Genomic DNA, 17424 nt, shown 5'->3' with positions numbered 1-17424 from the left:
AGAGGAGGAGGAGCAAGCCTCCTCCTTGTCAGCTGCACCCAAGGCTTCTTCACTGCTCCTGGGACTGCGCTTCCAGAAAGACAGGCCAGACAGGAACCCTGCACAGAAGGTAAGCGCCCCACCCCACAGGTGAGGAGTACAACACGGAGCACAGGAACAATATGCCCATTTATTTTTTACTTTTTAATTTTCTTCTTTCTTTCTTTCTTTTTTTTTTAAGTGGTTTCTTTCCCGTTTAACTCCCGTTTAACTTTCTAACCCTCAGAGAACCTTGTTCTATTTACAAATTAGGGTTGATTTTAACAGTGTCAGCTAACCAAAAACGACAGCTTTTTTTGGCTAAACCACACTTGCTGGGGAAAAAGAAAAATTGCTCAACTCTGACAGTAACTAACATTCTGCAACCAACTTTCACACCTACTAATGCTTCTGCCTCCCGCCTCATACCATAGATATGGTATATCTATAGATATACCATAAACCCACACAGCATTGCCCTAAATATAGTTTTCAATTCTGGTGCCTTCTCTGTTGTTTTTTCCTCAAATATCCATGCCATCCTAAAATGAGGCACTTTTAAATTTTATATTTTTTTTAATTTTTTTTTTCTCTCCACAGCTTCAAGAACTTCATTCCAATTTCCTCATTTTTTAATTCTACATAATTATTTCTTTAAGTTTCTTGGCACTGGGGCTTGGAGCAAATTTAGTTGCTCCACATTTATGAGTACATTTTTTAAAAGTATTTAATCTCATTTCTTTTCCAGGATAAACTTATTACTCACCAAGCAGCTAAGCAGCAGGAACATAGTGGTGCCATGTGGGAGATCAAATGATACAACCACAGAAGGTCTAAAATACAGCTACAAGGGTACAACAACCTCTTGGAGAAAATGAATCACTCTCACCAAAAACTCCCTGGGAATAATTTTCAGGAGTGGCAAAATTAGTGGCTTTGGAGAAAGTCAATCACTTCCCTTCTGTACAGTAAAAGCTGCCATGGTTTGCCACGAGGTATAATTGGGTATCCTCAACACAGCAGAATATGGAGGAAAATGCATTCACCAGAGTTACTACAAACAGTTATAAAACTGTAAACAAATGTGCACAAACTATTACTGTCCAAGTTATATGAAGCCAGTGATTTTAAGTAAGTTCTGTTTTGCTTTCGCATGGTGGTCATCACCAACCACTAGGCAGGGCACTGCTGTGTGACTCAGTGCTGAAAATTTCCACTTTCTAAGCACTTTGTTAATTTTAGTTCATTAATCCTCATAGCACTCTAGAAAGACAGGGTTAATTTCTATAAACAGGGAGACAACAGCAGAAGCATTGAATTTTTTTAACTCCTGATAGGTACCTTCAGCCAAATTGAGCTTGATTTTTTAAAAAGGTCCCTTCTTCCAGCACTAACTGACTTTCAAAGGTGCTACTTCAGAAGAACAGACTCAATATAGACAAGCAAACGTTAGAAATTATTTTTGAAAACTGTGGCCTTAACAGTGACCCCCTCAACTCTACCTAAGCAGACAGAACAGTATTAAACAGGACAGCCAGGGGACAGGTTTAAGAAAAGCACGGTTTAGGAGAGGTAACACAGGTTTAGGAAAGCCATGAACTGCTTGAACCACCTGACCTCCTGTAACGATGAGGTGACCCAACTGGTGGATGAGGGAAAGGCTGTGAACATAGCCAACCTGGCTTTCAGTAAAGCCTTTGATACGGCATCCCACAGGATTCTGCTGGAGGAACTACCAGCCCATGGCTGGGACAAGTGCACTCTTCACTGGGTTAAAAACTGGCTGGATGGCTGGGCCCAGAGAGTGGTGTTGAATTGGAGTTACATCCAGCCATAGCCAGTCACGGGTGGTGCTACTCTGGGCTCAGTGCTGGGGCCAGTCCTGTTAAATATATTATCAATGATCTGGACAAGGGGATGAAATGCCCCCTCAGTCAGTTTTCAGGTGACACCAAATTGGGTTGGAGTGTTGATTTGCCAGAGGGCAGGAAGGCTCTACAGGGGGAATCTCTGGACCAGTGGGCTGAGGCCTGTGGTACAAGGTTCAACAAAGCCAAGTGCCAGGTTCTGCACTTGGGTCACAACAGCCCCAGGCAGAGCTACAGGCTGGGAAGAGAGGATGGAAAGTGGCCTGGCAGGAAAGGACCTGGGGGTGCTGGTCAACAGCAGCTGAACATGAGCCAGCTGTGGCCAAGAAGGCCGATGGCATCCTGGCCTGGATCAGCAATGGTGTGGCCAGCAGGAGCAGGGCAGGGATTGTCCCCCTGTACTCGGCACTGGTGAGGCTGCACCTCAAATCCTGTGATCAGCTCTGGGCCACTCACTACAGGAAGGACCTTGAGGGGCTGGAGCATGTCCAGAGAAGGGCAACAGGGCTGGTGAAGGGTCTGGAGAGTGAGTCATATGAGGAATGGCTGAGGGAGCTGGGTTGTTTAGCGTCAAGAAAAGAAGGCCCAGAGGAGACTTTCTTGTCCCCTACAACTCCCTGAAAGGAGGGTGTAGCCAGGTGGGGGTTGTCCTCTTCTCCCAGAGAGCAAGTAACAGGACAAGAGGAAATGGCCTCAAGCTGCACAAGGGAATGTTCAGGCTGGACATCAGGAAGTATTTCTCTACTGAAAAGGCAGTTGGTTAAGCATTGGAACGGGATGCACAGGGATGCAGTGGAGTCACCATCTCCAGAAGTGTTCAACGAACACTTGGATGTGGCACTGAATGCTGTGGTTTGGTTGACATGGTGGCATTTGGTCAAACATTGGATTTGATGACCTTCAAGGTGTTTTCAACCTTAATGATTCTATGAATTTCCTAAAGACTGGATATGAATTTAAGAGTCCTTGGCCTCCAAATCTCTGCTTGGATCATTAAATATCCCCTCCACTAATCTAAAATCTTATTCAATTCCTGAGTAACAGGACACAGAACAGTTAAACCCTTTATGATTATCTATTAATTCAAAGTAATGCCATTTTCTTCTGTTTCCATTTGAACTGATCAGGTAATCAGACACTAAGCACTGAATTCAATTAACATAATTGTTCTTCTCACGAAGCTTAATTTAGAACTATTTGTTCCCTTTCAGAATAAAATAAATCTTCCTTAACTGCTTTTAAGCAGAAAAGCAAATATACTATGTCCCTTTATCCACTAGTGCTTAAAGTATAATACATACTACAGTAATTTCCTATTATAATGGAATATTTGAACAGGTTGCAAATTTATCCCTGAGGAATGAGGAATCTAGTGAATGGACACATACATTTATTACACTGAATACTCGAGGTAATGCTGGCCTATGATATCAAGCCAACAAGCTTAATGATAGCCCTGATATAATTATGTAATTAATTAGCTCTATCATAATTTTTGGTTTATGACACTAACTTTTATGTGCCACTAGTCAATTTAATGGCATTTTAAATTGAAATAAGGCCCCTGAGAGAGATACTACTTACTGAATCACAAATCTTGTATTCAGATTTCTTTTAATTTCAAAAGATGACCTAATAAAATTGCTTTATAATTAAATCCACTCTAACAACTTCTCCTATGTGATTCTTTCTCTTCTCCCATTTTTAATTACGAAAAAAATTCCAATCAGAAAACACTCGCCATCGTAATTATATGCAAAAATCAGCGGTCTCTTTTTGAATCTCTTGCTGCTCCCTTCACTCAGCACTGCATCCTGGCTAGCTTTCCTGCAGAATTTTACTAGCACCCTCCAGAGTCATAGCGACGAAACTGCACCTTTTCCACTGAAAATCTCATTAAATTTGCTTCTACCTTGTTTGAAAAATAGTCAAGGCATGGGAAGAAAGGGGAGCAAAGCCCCACATTGTTTCTATTTCAGACAGACAATCACAAGTGTTCTGGCATCACAAGATGTGGTTCTCCAGTGAAGTAACATCAGATAAAGGAAGCGAAGGGAGACCATGGCTCGCCTCCACCCCCAGCGTCAGAGTGACTCTATGTGTCACCTCCTATTTCCAGCTGGAAAGGCAACCCAGCAGTGGGCATTGGCACCTTCTTGGGGCTGGGGGCCTGTGATGTCATCCAGGAGCGTTCCTTACCACACAGGCACCTTCCCTGCCTGGTGCTCCTCACATGGCAACCCACCAGGATCTCACCCTGACACAGCACTGTTAGATACATCCTCCACCCAGTGCTTAAAACAGTGGTATTACACTGAGTAAGGAATGTGAGCAGGCAGAAGCAGAACAATCCCCATAAAAGCTCTTTTCATAGGCTTTATTCTACACAATGGCTGCTGTATCCAACAGGAGCACAGTATCACCGGATGGGAGCAGAGCCTCCTTTCTGAGGTGATGATGACTACTGCATTGAAGATACCCTTAATGTAAGTGGTACTTTGCCACACAGAAACATGGCAAACACAGAATACTCTGCTTCTGAAAGCCATCACATCATTTCAACCACTGATGCCTGGGAAATGGATCTGTTGGAGATACTCGAGATGACACAGAACAGTTAAGAGAACACTTGATACTACTGGATGGTAAAGACAAACATTAAAATATTATAATTTCTCTGCAGATATAATCATATTCTGTTCCATTCCTGCTCCCTAAAAAATAATAACAGACAGATATTGAGCACAAATGGAAGTTAAACAGTTTGTACTTGTGTTTTTAAGGCAAGCACACAATTTTAATTATGACTGAGTTTTAAAAAACAGTGATATTTGAAGTGAGGTGGAAGTAATAGAATTATTGTCAATTTCTTACCATTTGCTGTGTTCTTTTTGAAGTTATCTAGAAACTCTTCCAAGAGCTGTGACTGGTTTGGAGGGGGCAACAAACTCTTTGGGTCCCTGGAAACGTCACCATCTGACCAGGACACACATAAGAGTCGCTGGCTCGTTCTCACTGTAAGCATTACGCTTCTCTCTGAAAACAGTAACTCCATCTGCCTGAGATCAAGATCAGACACAGCCTCTCCATTTATGCTCAGGATTTCATTGCCTACTCGGAGCCCTGGCAGCATGTGAAAGGAAAAAAAAAAAAAAAGGTAATATAATGTAAAAAGGGTAACAACTCAAACCTTATGTTGGCTTGCCTTTTATCTTTTTGGTTTGAATTCAAATACCCTAATCCTACCATAAGTCCATCAGAACCAATGGGAGCTTTATTTGTGCTGCAATTATATAGATTGACCTCATGCTTGCTTACTTTGATAGGTGCTACCCACAGTACAGCAATCAAGTTGGTTTTGCTTAAAGATGCTACAGAATTGGGTGGGTGGGAGAGCAGCACAGCTTTCAAGAAGATTAGAATAGAGGCACCTCTCACAAGCAGATACCATCACTATACAGCACCATAACACATATTTCATCAGCTGTGAAGAACAAGGCAAGAGTCATGCAGATCAAATTATTCATGCAAAGGTGCAACAACTAAGGATGGAGGTTTTTATCAGCTTTTATATAAATCTAAACAGAGGCAAGTGCTGTCTAAGTCAGCAAACAAGCAGATATTAACACCAGGTAGCAAATTCAGATCTCTGTCTCCATTTCTCTGGGACTATTTTTCAGATAGCAGAACCCACATGATGCTCACACGTGCCGATGAAGAGCGGCACAGTTTCTGAGCAGCACAGTGGGAAGGTGCTCACAGAAATGTATGCAGAAAACTGTTCTGGGAAGGAAGGCTTTTTGCCAGCAAAAGTGAAGCAATGGGTCATAGAAACTGATCAAGCCCATGAAGTTCCCTAGTGTGAGATGAACTCTTTCTCCAGTCTGTTCTCTGTGCAAAAGCACTCAGTTGGATGGCTGAACACAGACTTTGTCTCCAAGGGTGAATAAGAACTGTCCCCACCGCACTGAAAGGATAATTCAGTTACTCTGTATACACTATTTTTCCTACTATTACATACTTTCCATGGTCTTCAGGAAAGAAAACTGTGAATAGTAAAAGCCAAGAAATATTTGAGACAGCATTACTAAAGCTCCTTCAAATTTTTTGGACTCAAAGAAGATAATGAATAGTTTTAAACAAAACCAGGATACAATACCTTCCTTGTATGCCAGTCCATCAGGAAGAACATCACTTACAAAGATATGGGTGAGATGTTCATTCTCGGCAACTTGGGCTGTGACAGCAAAGCCTGAAGTAAAAGAGGTTTAAATCAAATAAACTTTCTTGGGAACATTCCCCTTTTATTTCCTGTATTTAGTAGACTTTACATGAGAAGGAAGATACTTCTCATGAGAACACACCCATAGAGCACATAGAAATTATCACAAGGTTACCCAGTCATTATAAGATCTGTTAAAATTAGTAAGACTTTTCAACTCCCGGAAAATGCCATGTTCTGATGTAAAAAAGAAAAAAAAGTTTCAAAAAAAGTATTTTCTACCTCAGCTCCATGACATTTCCATAACACAGCACAGTCCATCTTTACAGTAAGAGCTCTGCAGAGTGTCCCTCAGACATAGAAGTGTATTAAACAATTCCAAAAAGTGGAAACCCAAACTACAAAGCAACAAACTATACTAGATGAATGAGTGGGAAAGGTCAGAAAATAATAATTTAAAACTGACTTGCAGCTAAAGTACAGCATAAAGCTGCTTTACAAAGGTATCTTTGCAAGGTATATAATTATTCCTAGGCACAGCTACCTCCCCTGGACAAAAAGCCTGTCAGAATTAGTTCCAAAGTATACTTTTGATACTGTGCCAACAGAGGATCCCACTACAAAAAAAAAAAAATGGCAGACCTTGACCAGCGCCTGACTGAGCACTTATATTAGTCCTGGCAAAGGACATTCATATTTCTAACAAGCCCATGCTTCAATTATTTGGCCACTGTAGGAAAATTAGAAAGTGGACTCTTCCAAAACATAAGAAATGCAATTGCCAGTGTAAAACAATCAATTTGGATCTTTGTTATAATGCCTCAAGTTCTTTGCAGACTCACAGTTTGAGCTATCAAGGACGGCTCTGTCTGCTCTCAGAAACTAAAAAGTCCCGAAGAGAGAAAGTATGCAATGAGAAGAATAAAAAGACGAATTCCTGAGAGCTTACCATAATCACTTATGTTTTCAGTCTTTGTAAGATGAACATGATAAACATTTAATGGACAAATTTCTATTTCATCATACACCTGTTAGAAAGGAACAGTAGCAGAAGTCATCAAACTGAAAATGTAAGCATCAAATCCCAGATATGGCATGAGAAACAAGCACAAAATTCTTTGCATCAAGACTTGCTGTCTTTACATAGAGAATTGTGTTACTGTGTAAGCATCACTGCTATTAGTGGGACTAAAGTTAAAGACCAACAATCCACTCTGGAGTACAGAGTGACACCTTACTTTTGTACTAAAAGCCTCATTCAAATCTTCAAACTCTTCTTGAAGAAAGTATTTGCAGTGCCTAGACACTAAAAACTGTCAACCAAAATAACAGAATGCAGTCCCAGTACAGCTTTTAAACCTTATTTTAGATCTCAATTTCACATATTTGCAGGTGATAACTCAACTGCAACTAGGGACATCAGAAAACTTTATCAAAAAGGAGATACACTTTCCTGGTCTACTATGTATTCATATGGTTCAGGAGCACAATACTCAGTATTTTCATCAACCAGTCTTCTGAGTTGTAGGCTGTAGTGTCTTGGCTCCAGCTGTTTCATCTAAAGAAGAAAAATAATGGAGTTTGGAATTCATTATTTATTTCCAGAATCCTAGAAGACCAAGAAATGACACACACACAACAAGCTTCTAAAATCATGCAAAAAGCAATCTCAAAAATATTTTTCTACCTATTTTTGTAGTATAAACAAAACTAGATGCACTGCTTAAAAGATAAGATTCCATTTTGCTTTATGATCCTCCCAAATCCTTTAATAAACACTCTGTCTTGGCTATTAGATTAACTGAGCACTAATATCGCAACAGTCTTCTGGCCTTTTGAACTTAACACTCACAACCACCTTTTACTATGACTGCTTCTGATGATTCAATTCTGCTCAGCAGCTTTTGCTTCTGATGTAGAAAATGTGTGTGCATGTATGGGCAGTTAGGAGAGGAGCTGGGATGGCAAGCAGGTTCCCTAAGGGTTTGCCTTTATTAGATTTTATTTTTATTGCTGTGTTTCATCTATGATCAGAGAGTTTCCCCTATTTTTTTTTTTTACCACATGAGGTCAAAGCAAAGATCCTGTCTCAACAGGAAGCCAACGGGAAATAGGGATATTCCCAAAGGATATTAGCCTGAAAGTGCTGAGCCCCTGATGGGAGGCTCTGAAAAAATCAGGATACTGGTGAGACCACGGCACAAAACGTTTCATTTTAGCATATTAATAGACCAACAGTTCTAAAACAGGAGGAAGCAACATTTCCAAAAGAAGAGGACTGACACCCTCTCTGAGGGTTATTTAACCCCTTTAGTGCATCTCGGCTACTTACAAAATCTAACTCTACTGAGTAACTAGCAATTAACTTAATTTTTGTTACTTGCTGCAGTTTACAAGTCACTTGTGTTCTGAATCCTGAAAAATTGAATTAAAATGCACAAGTTGTTTTATACGTGCTATCCAAAAACCTCAGATGGAAAACAGAAATGAGAAAAGTATAAACTTCATAAAGCATGGATGAAGGGGAAAAATAAAACCCTAACAACTCTTCTGAACTTCAGCCTTATCCACACAGCATTCAAACATTTTCTTTTAAGAAGAAAGATTCCTTACACTCACCAGAGCAGAATGAAAATGTAAGAAGGAAAAGAACCAGGACAGATGAGCAGAAAGTATTCAGCATTAGAGAATGCTTATGAAAAGCTTTACACACAGAATAGAAAGACAAAATAAAACAGAAAAACATTTAAGAAAAAAAATCAAGGAATTTAAAACCAAATTTTCATGTGATACAGACAATGACAATTAAAAGTCAGCTTTACAATTACAAATATTTTTGAATGATAGAGTTAGAGAGGTAAGGAATTTCCTTTTCCGACTTAATTTCACTTTTATTTTCCTCCTTTAGGAGTCTCCCACGGCGCCCCAAGGACTTCAGACTGTTCTGTCTCTTCCGTGCCACCTGGTGGCCAAGTCGTTATCAGACAATCCCTTCAGCCTGACCGGGCACAGGCAAGTTTTTAAAAGTAAAGCCAAACATTAAATATTTTCTCAAGGATTCAGTCTCCATCAGAAGAAGCCACAAGAAGATAATTTCTTCTTAATGTGCCCTGGAGATGCATTGGGACTTGCCTAAATCAGAGCGCTTATTTTGATTTTAAAAACAATAGTTTACTCTGGATTGTTAAAAGTTTTTCTACTTTTTTATTTCCACCCAATATTAGCATGTGAAAAGAGCCATTAAATTGGGCCCTTTCCTCCATTAAAGCCTCAAACTTCTTTAACTTCAAACCAGTTCAATCAGTTCACATGGAAATTCACCGTAACCTATGCCAAAAGCTACAGCTGGATCTTGTCCGGCACAGGACTCCTTTTTTTCCTGTTTTTTCCCTTGTGAAGGAAATAAAATATATTTACCAGTTGCCAGAAAACAGAACTTGGGGGTAAAGAGTATTTTTTTCCAAAAAGCTGTTTAGCATAATTTAAGTGTCTTGAATTGTGAAGTTATAGAGTTCAAGCACTGACACATATGGAGGCAGAAATGTTAGGTATATTACAATGTTCCAGAGGTGCCGGTGTTTTGTCTGTAGCTAAAACTGGTATTTGTATTTTACCTTCAACCTGTGACTGTTTTCTGTTCCGTGGTCTATAGCAATCCCTCTCAATTCGCCAGCACTGACTTTCACAAGTGAACTCACTCTTTGAAATTCACAAATAGAGCTTGTATTTAATTAAAAGCTTATAAAGGGCATTTCAGAAGCAAACCTATATGATAGCCTTTGTCACAGCAGTCTTAAATGTTTTAATCTCCTGGCTCTAACTCAACCAGTCCCTGTTGCTCCTCTGTGATTAATTTGCACAGAACAACCAGGTTTGCTGCAAGGACAAGACAGAGTGGACACGTGCTGAGGCTGCCCAGGGCTGACTACCTGGCACACTGTCGCTGCTCTGGAAGTACCTCCTGTGTGCTGTCTCCAGCAACGCTCTTGAAAACCTTTCCACAACCCTGCTGCCTTAGCTACAGCATATAAAAACCACAACTAAGGAAAGAGAGCAACGTGCCTTAAGCATCTCCCTGTTGCTGTCTCATTATGTATTATTAGTATTATGTATTATCTCATTATTGTATTATTATATATAATGACAATCTTACCACAGTTTTCCCTATTCATGCATCCACTGATATACCGCGTTCCTTCTCAAGTCCGCAGCTATTTACAAGGAGCAATTTTACATCAAAAATAAGTACCTTGCATGCCAAAGACAAAACATCCTCCACCCTGTGCTCTGGCTTGAGTGTCAGCGCCACAGCTTGGCCATCACAGAAATGAACATACGTCTGTGTTTCCCAAGCATTCTCCTTCTGGATGCCCTCTGGCACTGAGCAGTAGACATTCAAAAAATCGTCGACTTGCTGCTGGAAACAAGAGAGGAAAGTACAACATATATAGATGTTAAAAACCAAAACAGAAACAACCAAACCAAACTAAACCATTTCAATTACATTAGAAGTTTGCAGTGGCTATGACTCAAAAACAGTGCTGTGTATTTTCCCCATGGCAATCCAGGCAGAGTTCTGTTACCTGCTCTCATTCATTATTGAAGACCTGATTTTCTAGAGCTCAGATTGAACTTGCTGTGCTTTCCCATTATGGAGTTTTATGCCTTTATCTCATACTAATCATTGATATAATGTGGAAATAAGTATCTACCTGGTTTTATATATACAGTGGAAATAAATTTTTAAGAAAATTGACAACCACAATTGTAACTAACCAATATATGTAAAATAACTCTGTAAATAAATAAATAAATAAATAAATTGGTGTCATTTTGACAGACGATGACAAAAAAAATTCCAGCAGAGAGCGCTGTGGGGCAAGGCTAGCTATAACAAAAAAAAGGCCAAGAGTAAGAATGAAGTGCTCCTATTTTATTTACAGTTTGAGAACATGATGTTTCATTGGCAGCAGAGGGTATTTGCCTGTTTACCATTTTGCTCCACATTCTCCCTCCTTCCAACGCCACTCTGCTTGATCAAATAACATCAGTCCTAAATGAATTCCCTGTCACTTTCTCACCCTTCACACTTTCACACTTTCTCCTGTACTGCACTTCAGGCTGAATGTTTCAAAGGAAGCCACACAAGGACAAGACATACACCAAGAGCTGTTCAGAATTGGAGTTTCACATATTATTTGGGTCAGCCTGTTCAGCACATCACTTAATTACCTATATCAAGGCATTTAAGTTTATGCAGATGGGGTCCCTTGATTCCCCATACAGCCACTGGAAATAGACAATAACTCCACAGAGTGGCAAGACTTCCACTCAAGGCATATGTTAAGATATCCTGAGCTGTTCCCAGGCATCCCTACCACCTTCATGCTTTTTGTTAGTATTTTTCGTTTGTTTGTTGTGCTGGGGGGATTTGTTGCCTACATAAAGACCCTTGATTACACAATTCTGCCCCCTCTCCATTGGGACACAAGCCCGGGGCGCACCACAATTAAAAGCTGCTGCAAAAGCTGCACAGAGCCTCTTTTCCTTGCTGCAGGCAGCAAAGTTATTGACAACAATCTGTCAGTAACAACAGAAAAACCAATATTCTTTTCTTTTTGCAAATAACAACTGTGGCTGTAAAAACAGTGGGGCAAGCAATCCTATCCAGGTAATTACCAAACAATGCAGAAATTCAGGTTACAGACAACCCAGATTGTGGCGTAGTAATAATGGGATGGAAGAATAACACTGGTTTGGTGGAATAATATTAATGAACTAAGTCTTTTCATTAATCTTGTCTGTCTTGCTCAACCGTCCCTTTTAACTAGTTGAACATGAAATTTCAATTAACACAGGTGATGGAAATGCTACTGAAATCTATCAATTTATACACAACAGGAGTCATGTTCTGCTACTGCAATTAACACAGTGTTGAAATCCACACCAGGAGAAGTTTGACCTTGGTGGCTGTAGGTAATGCTGGTGATGTTGAAGAAGATAATTCCTGTGGAACTCTAGTCCTCTCCACACTAAATCAACTGCCTGAGAATGAAGCCTGACCTACCTCCACAGTGTAAATAACAGAAAGGAGAAAGGGGGCAAGGCAGGGAGGCTGCAAGAGATTAGCACATGAGTCAGGCTGAATTTCCCTGGTGGCTTTCTCCAGGGAAAACCAATGCTATGCCTGCCTCAGTAAGGGAGGTTTGCAACTGCTGCAATGGTTTATTGCCCTGCAACACTAGCACTCCAAATCTGTACAACTGGAATAAATCTCACTATTGCCAGAGATGATGAAAAAAACCCATAACCTCATATCATAGAGGATTAAGGTGATGAGAAATAGGTTCAAGGCCACCTTTTGATGTAACCTTTCATAACAGGACAGAAAGCTCTGCAGACAGCGTGAGCTACATCCTTTCCTTGCCATGTACATTGATGCTCAAGCATACAATTTGAGATAAACTTCCCTCTGTTATTAAACATGACTGTGTTCCTTAACTGCAGTCAAGGAACCGTTGCTTCATCCACATTTTCCATCTCAGAAAATCTGACATGAAAACAGTTTTTTTTTCCTGTTATGCCTGCAGTGACCAATTCCACAATAGTTCATTCATTCATTGCCACATGAAGTTACAACAACCCATCCAATTTTCCAGAAAGAGGCGCCAGGACTTGCAGACTGTCACATGTTGTGCCACAGGGCTGCTGCAGGACCAATAGGTTACTTCATAATTTCCTCCCACTATTTGCCTCTAGTTTTATCATCCTTTTCAGGGAAAATACAGCTTCCCTGGCAGACTTCGCTATTTGTCATACCCAGGCAGCATTTTATAAAAGTTTTGATGCTGTTTTTGTTTTTTTTTTTTCATTTTAAATCAGCAAGTGAAACCAGGCTGATGCCAGCATAACGGTTTTCAAAGTTATGATGAATCATTTCTGAGTTGTCGTATGATTCACCAAAATGTCAGGATCTTAAAAATGCCCACGCTGTATTTAATACCCATTGAAAAAAAGGTTTCAGAAATAGGGTTGAAATAATAAGGGAAAAAAATGTTTTTCTCCAGCTCCAGAGGTCTGCTCAGCACCTAAACTGTGTGTGTTTTTCTAGTCTCGAAACCCTGCTAAATTATTAAATCCTGGCCCAAAACCTGCAGCCATATTGACCTCTGATGGTCCCCCTCTACCTGGGGAAGAGGGCTGTGAGCCCCTATCTGAATTTAGAGAAGGCTGCTTTACCTAGAGCTGGGACAAGAAGACAGACCTTATCCCTTTGCTGACACTTCACCAAAGGGAGAGCATTTCATTCTGCCTGCTCCCGAGTTCAAAACATTTCTCTGTCTCCTTAGAAGGGTTCAGGAGGAGTAAATGCTCCTGTTAGGCCAGAGGACAGGAGAACCACAGCAGACCCTGGTGTATAAGGCAGCTGCAGCAACCTCCCAGCCCCGAGGGGGTTGGCACCCAACCAAAGGACTGGTGTCACAGCCCTTCAGGAGAAACCTTCAGGGGCTGTGCCCAAGAGATTTGGTCGCTTCTCATGTGGCAAACCTTCCCATGTTTCAGCATGTTTGAACAGGAATGCATTGTGTTTGCTGTCCCTGAGATGGGAGAAGAATGCCATCTCACACCACACACAATGGTACATTCTGGAGGAATTTTTTAAGTGTTCTCTACAGGAGTTGATTTCAACCCAATAATTACAATTTATTTTGAAAACAGAGGAGTGATTCGGTTTAAATACTTTCCCGCTCCAGGAAATAACAGGCAAGTGGCCGAGTAACAAAGGGAATTCCGGTATTTCAATCCATTTTTTCAAAGAACAGACAAAATGTGAAGATACTTTCATAAGGCAAAACAGTGTTACAGGATTACAGAATAGCTGCTGTCAGTGGGAGATGTCCTTCCAGACTGGGGAATGGCAACACTGCGCCCCAGGGAGGCTGAAGGAATGGAGAAGGGCCATGACTGAAGCCAGGCAGGCAAAAGCAGCATATCTCCTCCTGGGTATCAGAGAAGATCAATTACAGCAATTTACTGGCTAATGCAGCTAAGGGATGCTCCATCCTTCTCCTCTACTTGGGCAATCTCCAGCTTTATATTAAATCTCACTTCTCTGATAGGGTGGCCCATAGACTTTACATAGATTTTATTGCCTTAAAACTTGAAATACAAAGGTTCTGTTGAAGCAGACAAAGGGGAAAAATATACCCTGGGTTTCATCTCATCCCTGGAAACCATTAAGGTCAGATTGGATGGGATTCTGAGCAGCCTGATCTAGTTGAAGATATTCATATTTATTGCAGGGGGTTGGACTAGGTGACCTATAAAGGTCAATTCCAGTCCAAACCACCCTATGATTTGCCATACTGTGAAAGATGCTTACAAACAAGCTCGGCCCCAAGTCTCTCTCACAGTGTATAGACTGTATGCATTAGTGTGTGAAGAAGCTTCTAGGAGTTTGGTTTGGTTTTTTAAAGCTTACCATGAATGCTCAGAAACTTATGTTGATGTGGTTTCAATAGCAGAGTTATAATCCTGTCATCTAACAGCAAATACATTTTATGAACCTCTTTAGGGTCTCTGAACCAGCCCTGCCATTACCTTAGAGAAATGCATTGAGGAACTCAAAAACATGATGATGCAGAATGAGAACAGGCATATCATACCTCAGCAGAGTTGGCTGAATTCTGCACGCCAGAAAATCCATGTCCTCCTGCTGTATCAAAAACCTATTGAAAACATCACAGATAAATGAGTAGGTTGAACAAATAAACACCTTTGCTTCTGACAAGTTTTGGGTAAATCTATTGAAAAAACAAAAAATAAAATTACATTAAGGAATATATATCAACCTGCTAAGTCACAGGGATCTTTTGTACCTTTTATTGCTTTATTCTGACTAGAAGTAATAAAGAAATACAACTCTCTCCATATAAAGAAAATTTAAGCTACATGGACACTCAGATTCAAATACATATAAAACATGTTCTTATTTTTTTCCTATCTAGTATTTACTAATAAGATTAAAGTCATTTGCCTTCAAACCATACACTTGGATGTGGAATTAAAAATTTCACCCTTCAGGATACTGTTAGGGAGAGCTACAAATCTCATCATGACTTCAAGGGACTATTTCAAATAGTTGTTGCTGGTTTCTAAAACCTCCTACCATACAGTTTTTCATCTTTTCTAACCAGTTTTCTTGGCAGTATCAGTTGAAACTTTTAGGTTAGCTTTAAAGGCATAGTTGACCCAAACATCACACTATTAAGCAATGAAAGTAGCTGACTACTCTGTCTGCTTTGGAAGTGGTGAAGGCAGGACCTCAGATGTGCATTGCCCACATGCTTTGGAAATTTAACTACTGGTTATCTCACAAAGGTGCTAAGATTATTTTTTTTTAATAAAATAAATGGCTATGGATACAAATATTTCAGTGATAAGGCTGGTGTAAACACAAGGATAGACCTATACACTTTATATATCTGAGATTTGCAGGTAATAACATTACCCTCCTAAACTGCAAATTTTAAAAACCATTTTTTCAACTTCTTCTGCAGTCAACAAATTAGGACAATATCACACTTACAGCTGAGCTTTTGGGGGGTTCTGGTATTAGCAAAAGCCCTTTCAGATAATCCAAGACAACAAACTCCCTAGATTTCATATAAAATCCAGTTTCTGCCAATGCAAATAAAAGGTACCACTTCTGAACTTCCTTGTCTCACCCACAGATATAATCAAAGTATGTTATTGCTCATGATTTTTCAAAACAGTTCACCATTTAGACATAGGAAAGCAGATAAGCATTTAAGAAACTGAGGATAATGTGAGCCTAGACATCCCCCATCTGCTACAGTGCAGTTTTATTAACTGATTTGTAGAAGACTGAGCCACTTCATTAATGTTTACAAAAGCTTCCCAGCACAGAAACTCTGAACATTTTTATTAATGCCATAAAAATAAACAAGATAAAATTAAAAACTTCTCTGACACAATGATCTTCAAGAATATACCATCTAATTTTGAAGCTAGGGTACTGTAGATCAAAACATACCAGCTACAGACAAATGAACCTAAATCCAAGAAAGCAAGACTTTTTTTTAATCTACTGTTTGACAGAAACATCTCAACACAATGAGCAGAGAAAGAACCTCCACTTCTCTGCTTAACCCAATTGGCTGAAAAAGACAAAAAAGTTATCCTCAGGCCTATTCTGATCTTGATATAGAATTATGTGCATATACACAAGTCTGAGCAAGGCTGTGGCTCTTTCTTCAGCCATCTTCTAGGTTCATGGGTCAGTTTTTAAGCCATGCCCATAAAAATTCCTGACTTTTATGGGCAACACTCAGCATTTAAATTTCCTTACTTATATTGCAGGGTGTTTAATTACAAAAAGAAAAACAAAATTAAGAACTCCAGCTTGTCTATGAAAATGAAAACATTTTTGGGCCAGCTGGTTGCAAGGTTTGAAATAAGAAGGGTAAACACCCATGGGGGGCACCTCTGCCTGTGACAGGCCTCCCTTCTCTTTGCTCAGAAAAGCACTGGGAGGGCAGCAGGAGCCTCCTCTCCTTGCCACAGCTATAATATTCCCTGTCCCTGAGCTCCACAGAATCCCCTTCATGGGCTATAAAGCATATGAGAAGACTTATTACCCAGTTAAAAACAGTGCAAGGTATCAGCTCTGCTGGGAACAGAGCTAAAGGGTATAACATTCCTTCCCTCAGTGCTCACATTAATAAAGAAATAGAGGTGCAGGACTCCCAGACCAGATTCTGCTGCTGGAGAACACAGAGGATGTGACAAGGATGACCTAGGGAAAATTTCTCCTTTAGTTCCTTCTATTGTAACACAGACTTGAGTTTTATTAATCAATTTCACCATGTTAACACATCTCAATCAATATGCTAAAATGTGTAACAGGCACAAGTTTAATGCCAGTGTAATACGTAGATATTTACCTTTTAAAAATACAAACCGCTAGACCAGAAAATCCTGATGTGTTATTTTGCAACATGAAATCTGTTGGATCAGCTCTGTGTCTATAGCAGGACATGTACAGATAGGCTTGTTTAAATATTCTGCAACAGACTACCACACATGCTGATCAGAGATTTTGTGACTAATAAAATCAAGGGCCAGGAACAAAGTTACCTAATGAACAATGCACAAAATACTTCTTTGCAGGAGCAACAGCAGACACGGCAGAGGCTAGTGAAAGCAGTAGTGTTCTGAGTGAGAATGCACCTCTGTAAATTCAGCCTCACTGTCAAGAAGCATCTCTGCTCTTATTTACCTTTTTTTCAGGGA

General features: G+C 40.1%; 1 protein-coding gene across 1 annotated transcript in view; it reads right to left on the bottom strand.

The window, feature by feature from the left end:
- The window catches only part of TIAM2 (TIAM Rac1 associated GEF 2), an 87932-nt gene that overhangs the window by 45149 nt on the left and 25359 nt on the right, over positions 1-17424 (bottom strand). The window contains exons 8-13 of the mRNA XM_041423960.1: positions 14775-14837; positions 10358-10522; positions 7562-7666; positions 7058-7136; positions 6046-6138; positions 4761-5009 (exon numbers count right to left, since the gene is read on the bottom strand). Of these exons, the coding sequence (XP_041279894.1) occupies positions 4761-5009; positions 6046-6138; positions 7058-7136; positions 7562-7666; positions 10358-10522; positions 14775-14837 (754 nt within the window). The remainder of the gene's footprint in view (positions 1-4760; positions 5010-6045; positions 6139-7057; positions 7137-7561; positions 7667-10357; positions 10523-14774; positions 14838-17424) is intronic.

Source organism: Onychostruthus taczanowskii, unplaced genomic scaffold, assembly GCF_017590055.1.
Source record: "Onychostruthus taczanowskii isolate IOZ18803 unplaced genomic scaffold, ASM1759005v1 scaffold8, whole genome shotgun sequence".
NCBI classification, from domain to species: domain Eukaryota; kingdom Metazoa; phylum Chordata; class Aves; order Passeriformes; family Passeridae; genus Onychostruthus; species Onychostruthus taczanowskii.
Note: the sequence above shows the minus strand (reverse complement) of the source record. Positions and strands in the feature narration are given on the sequence as shown.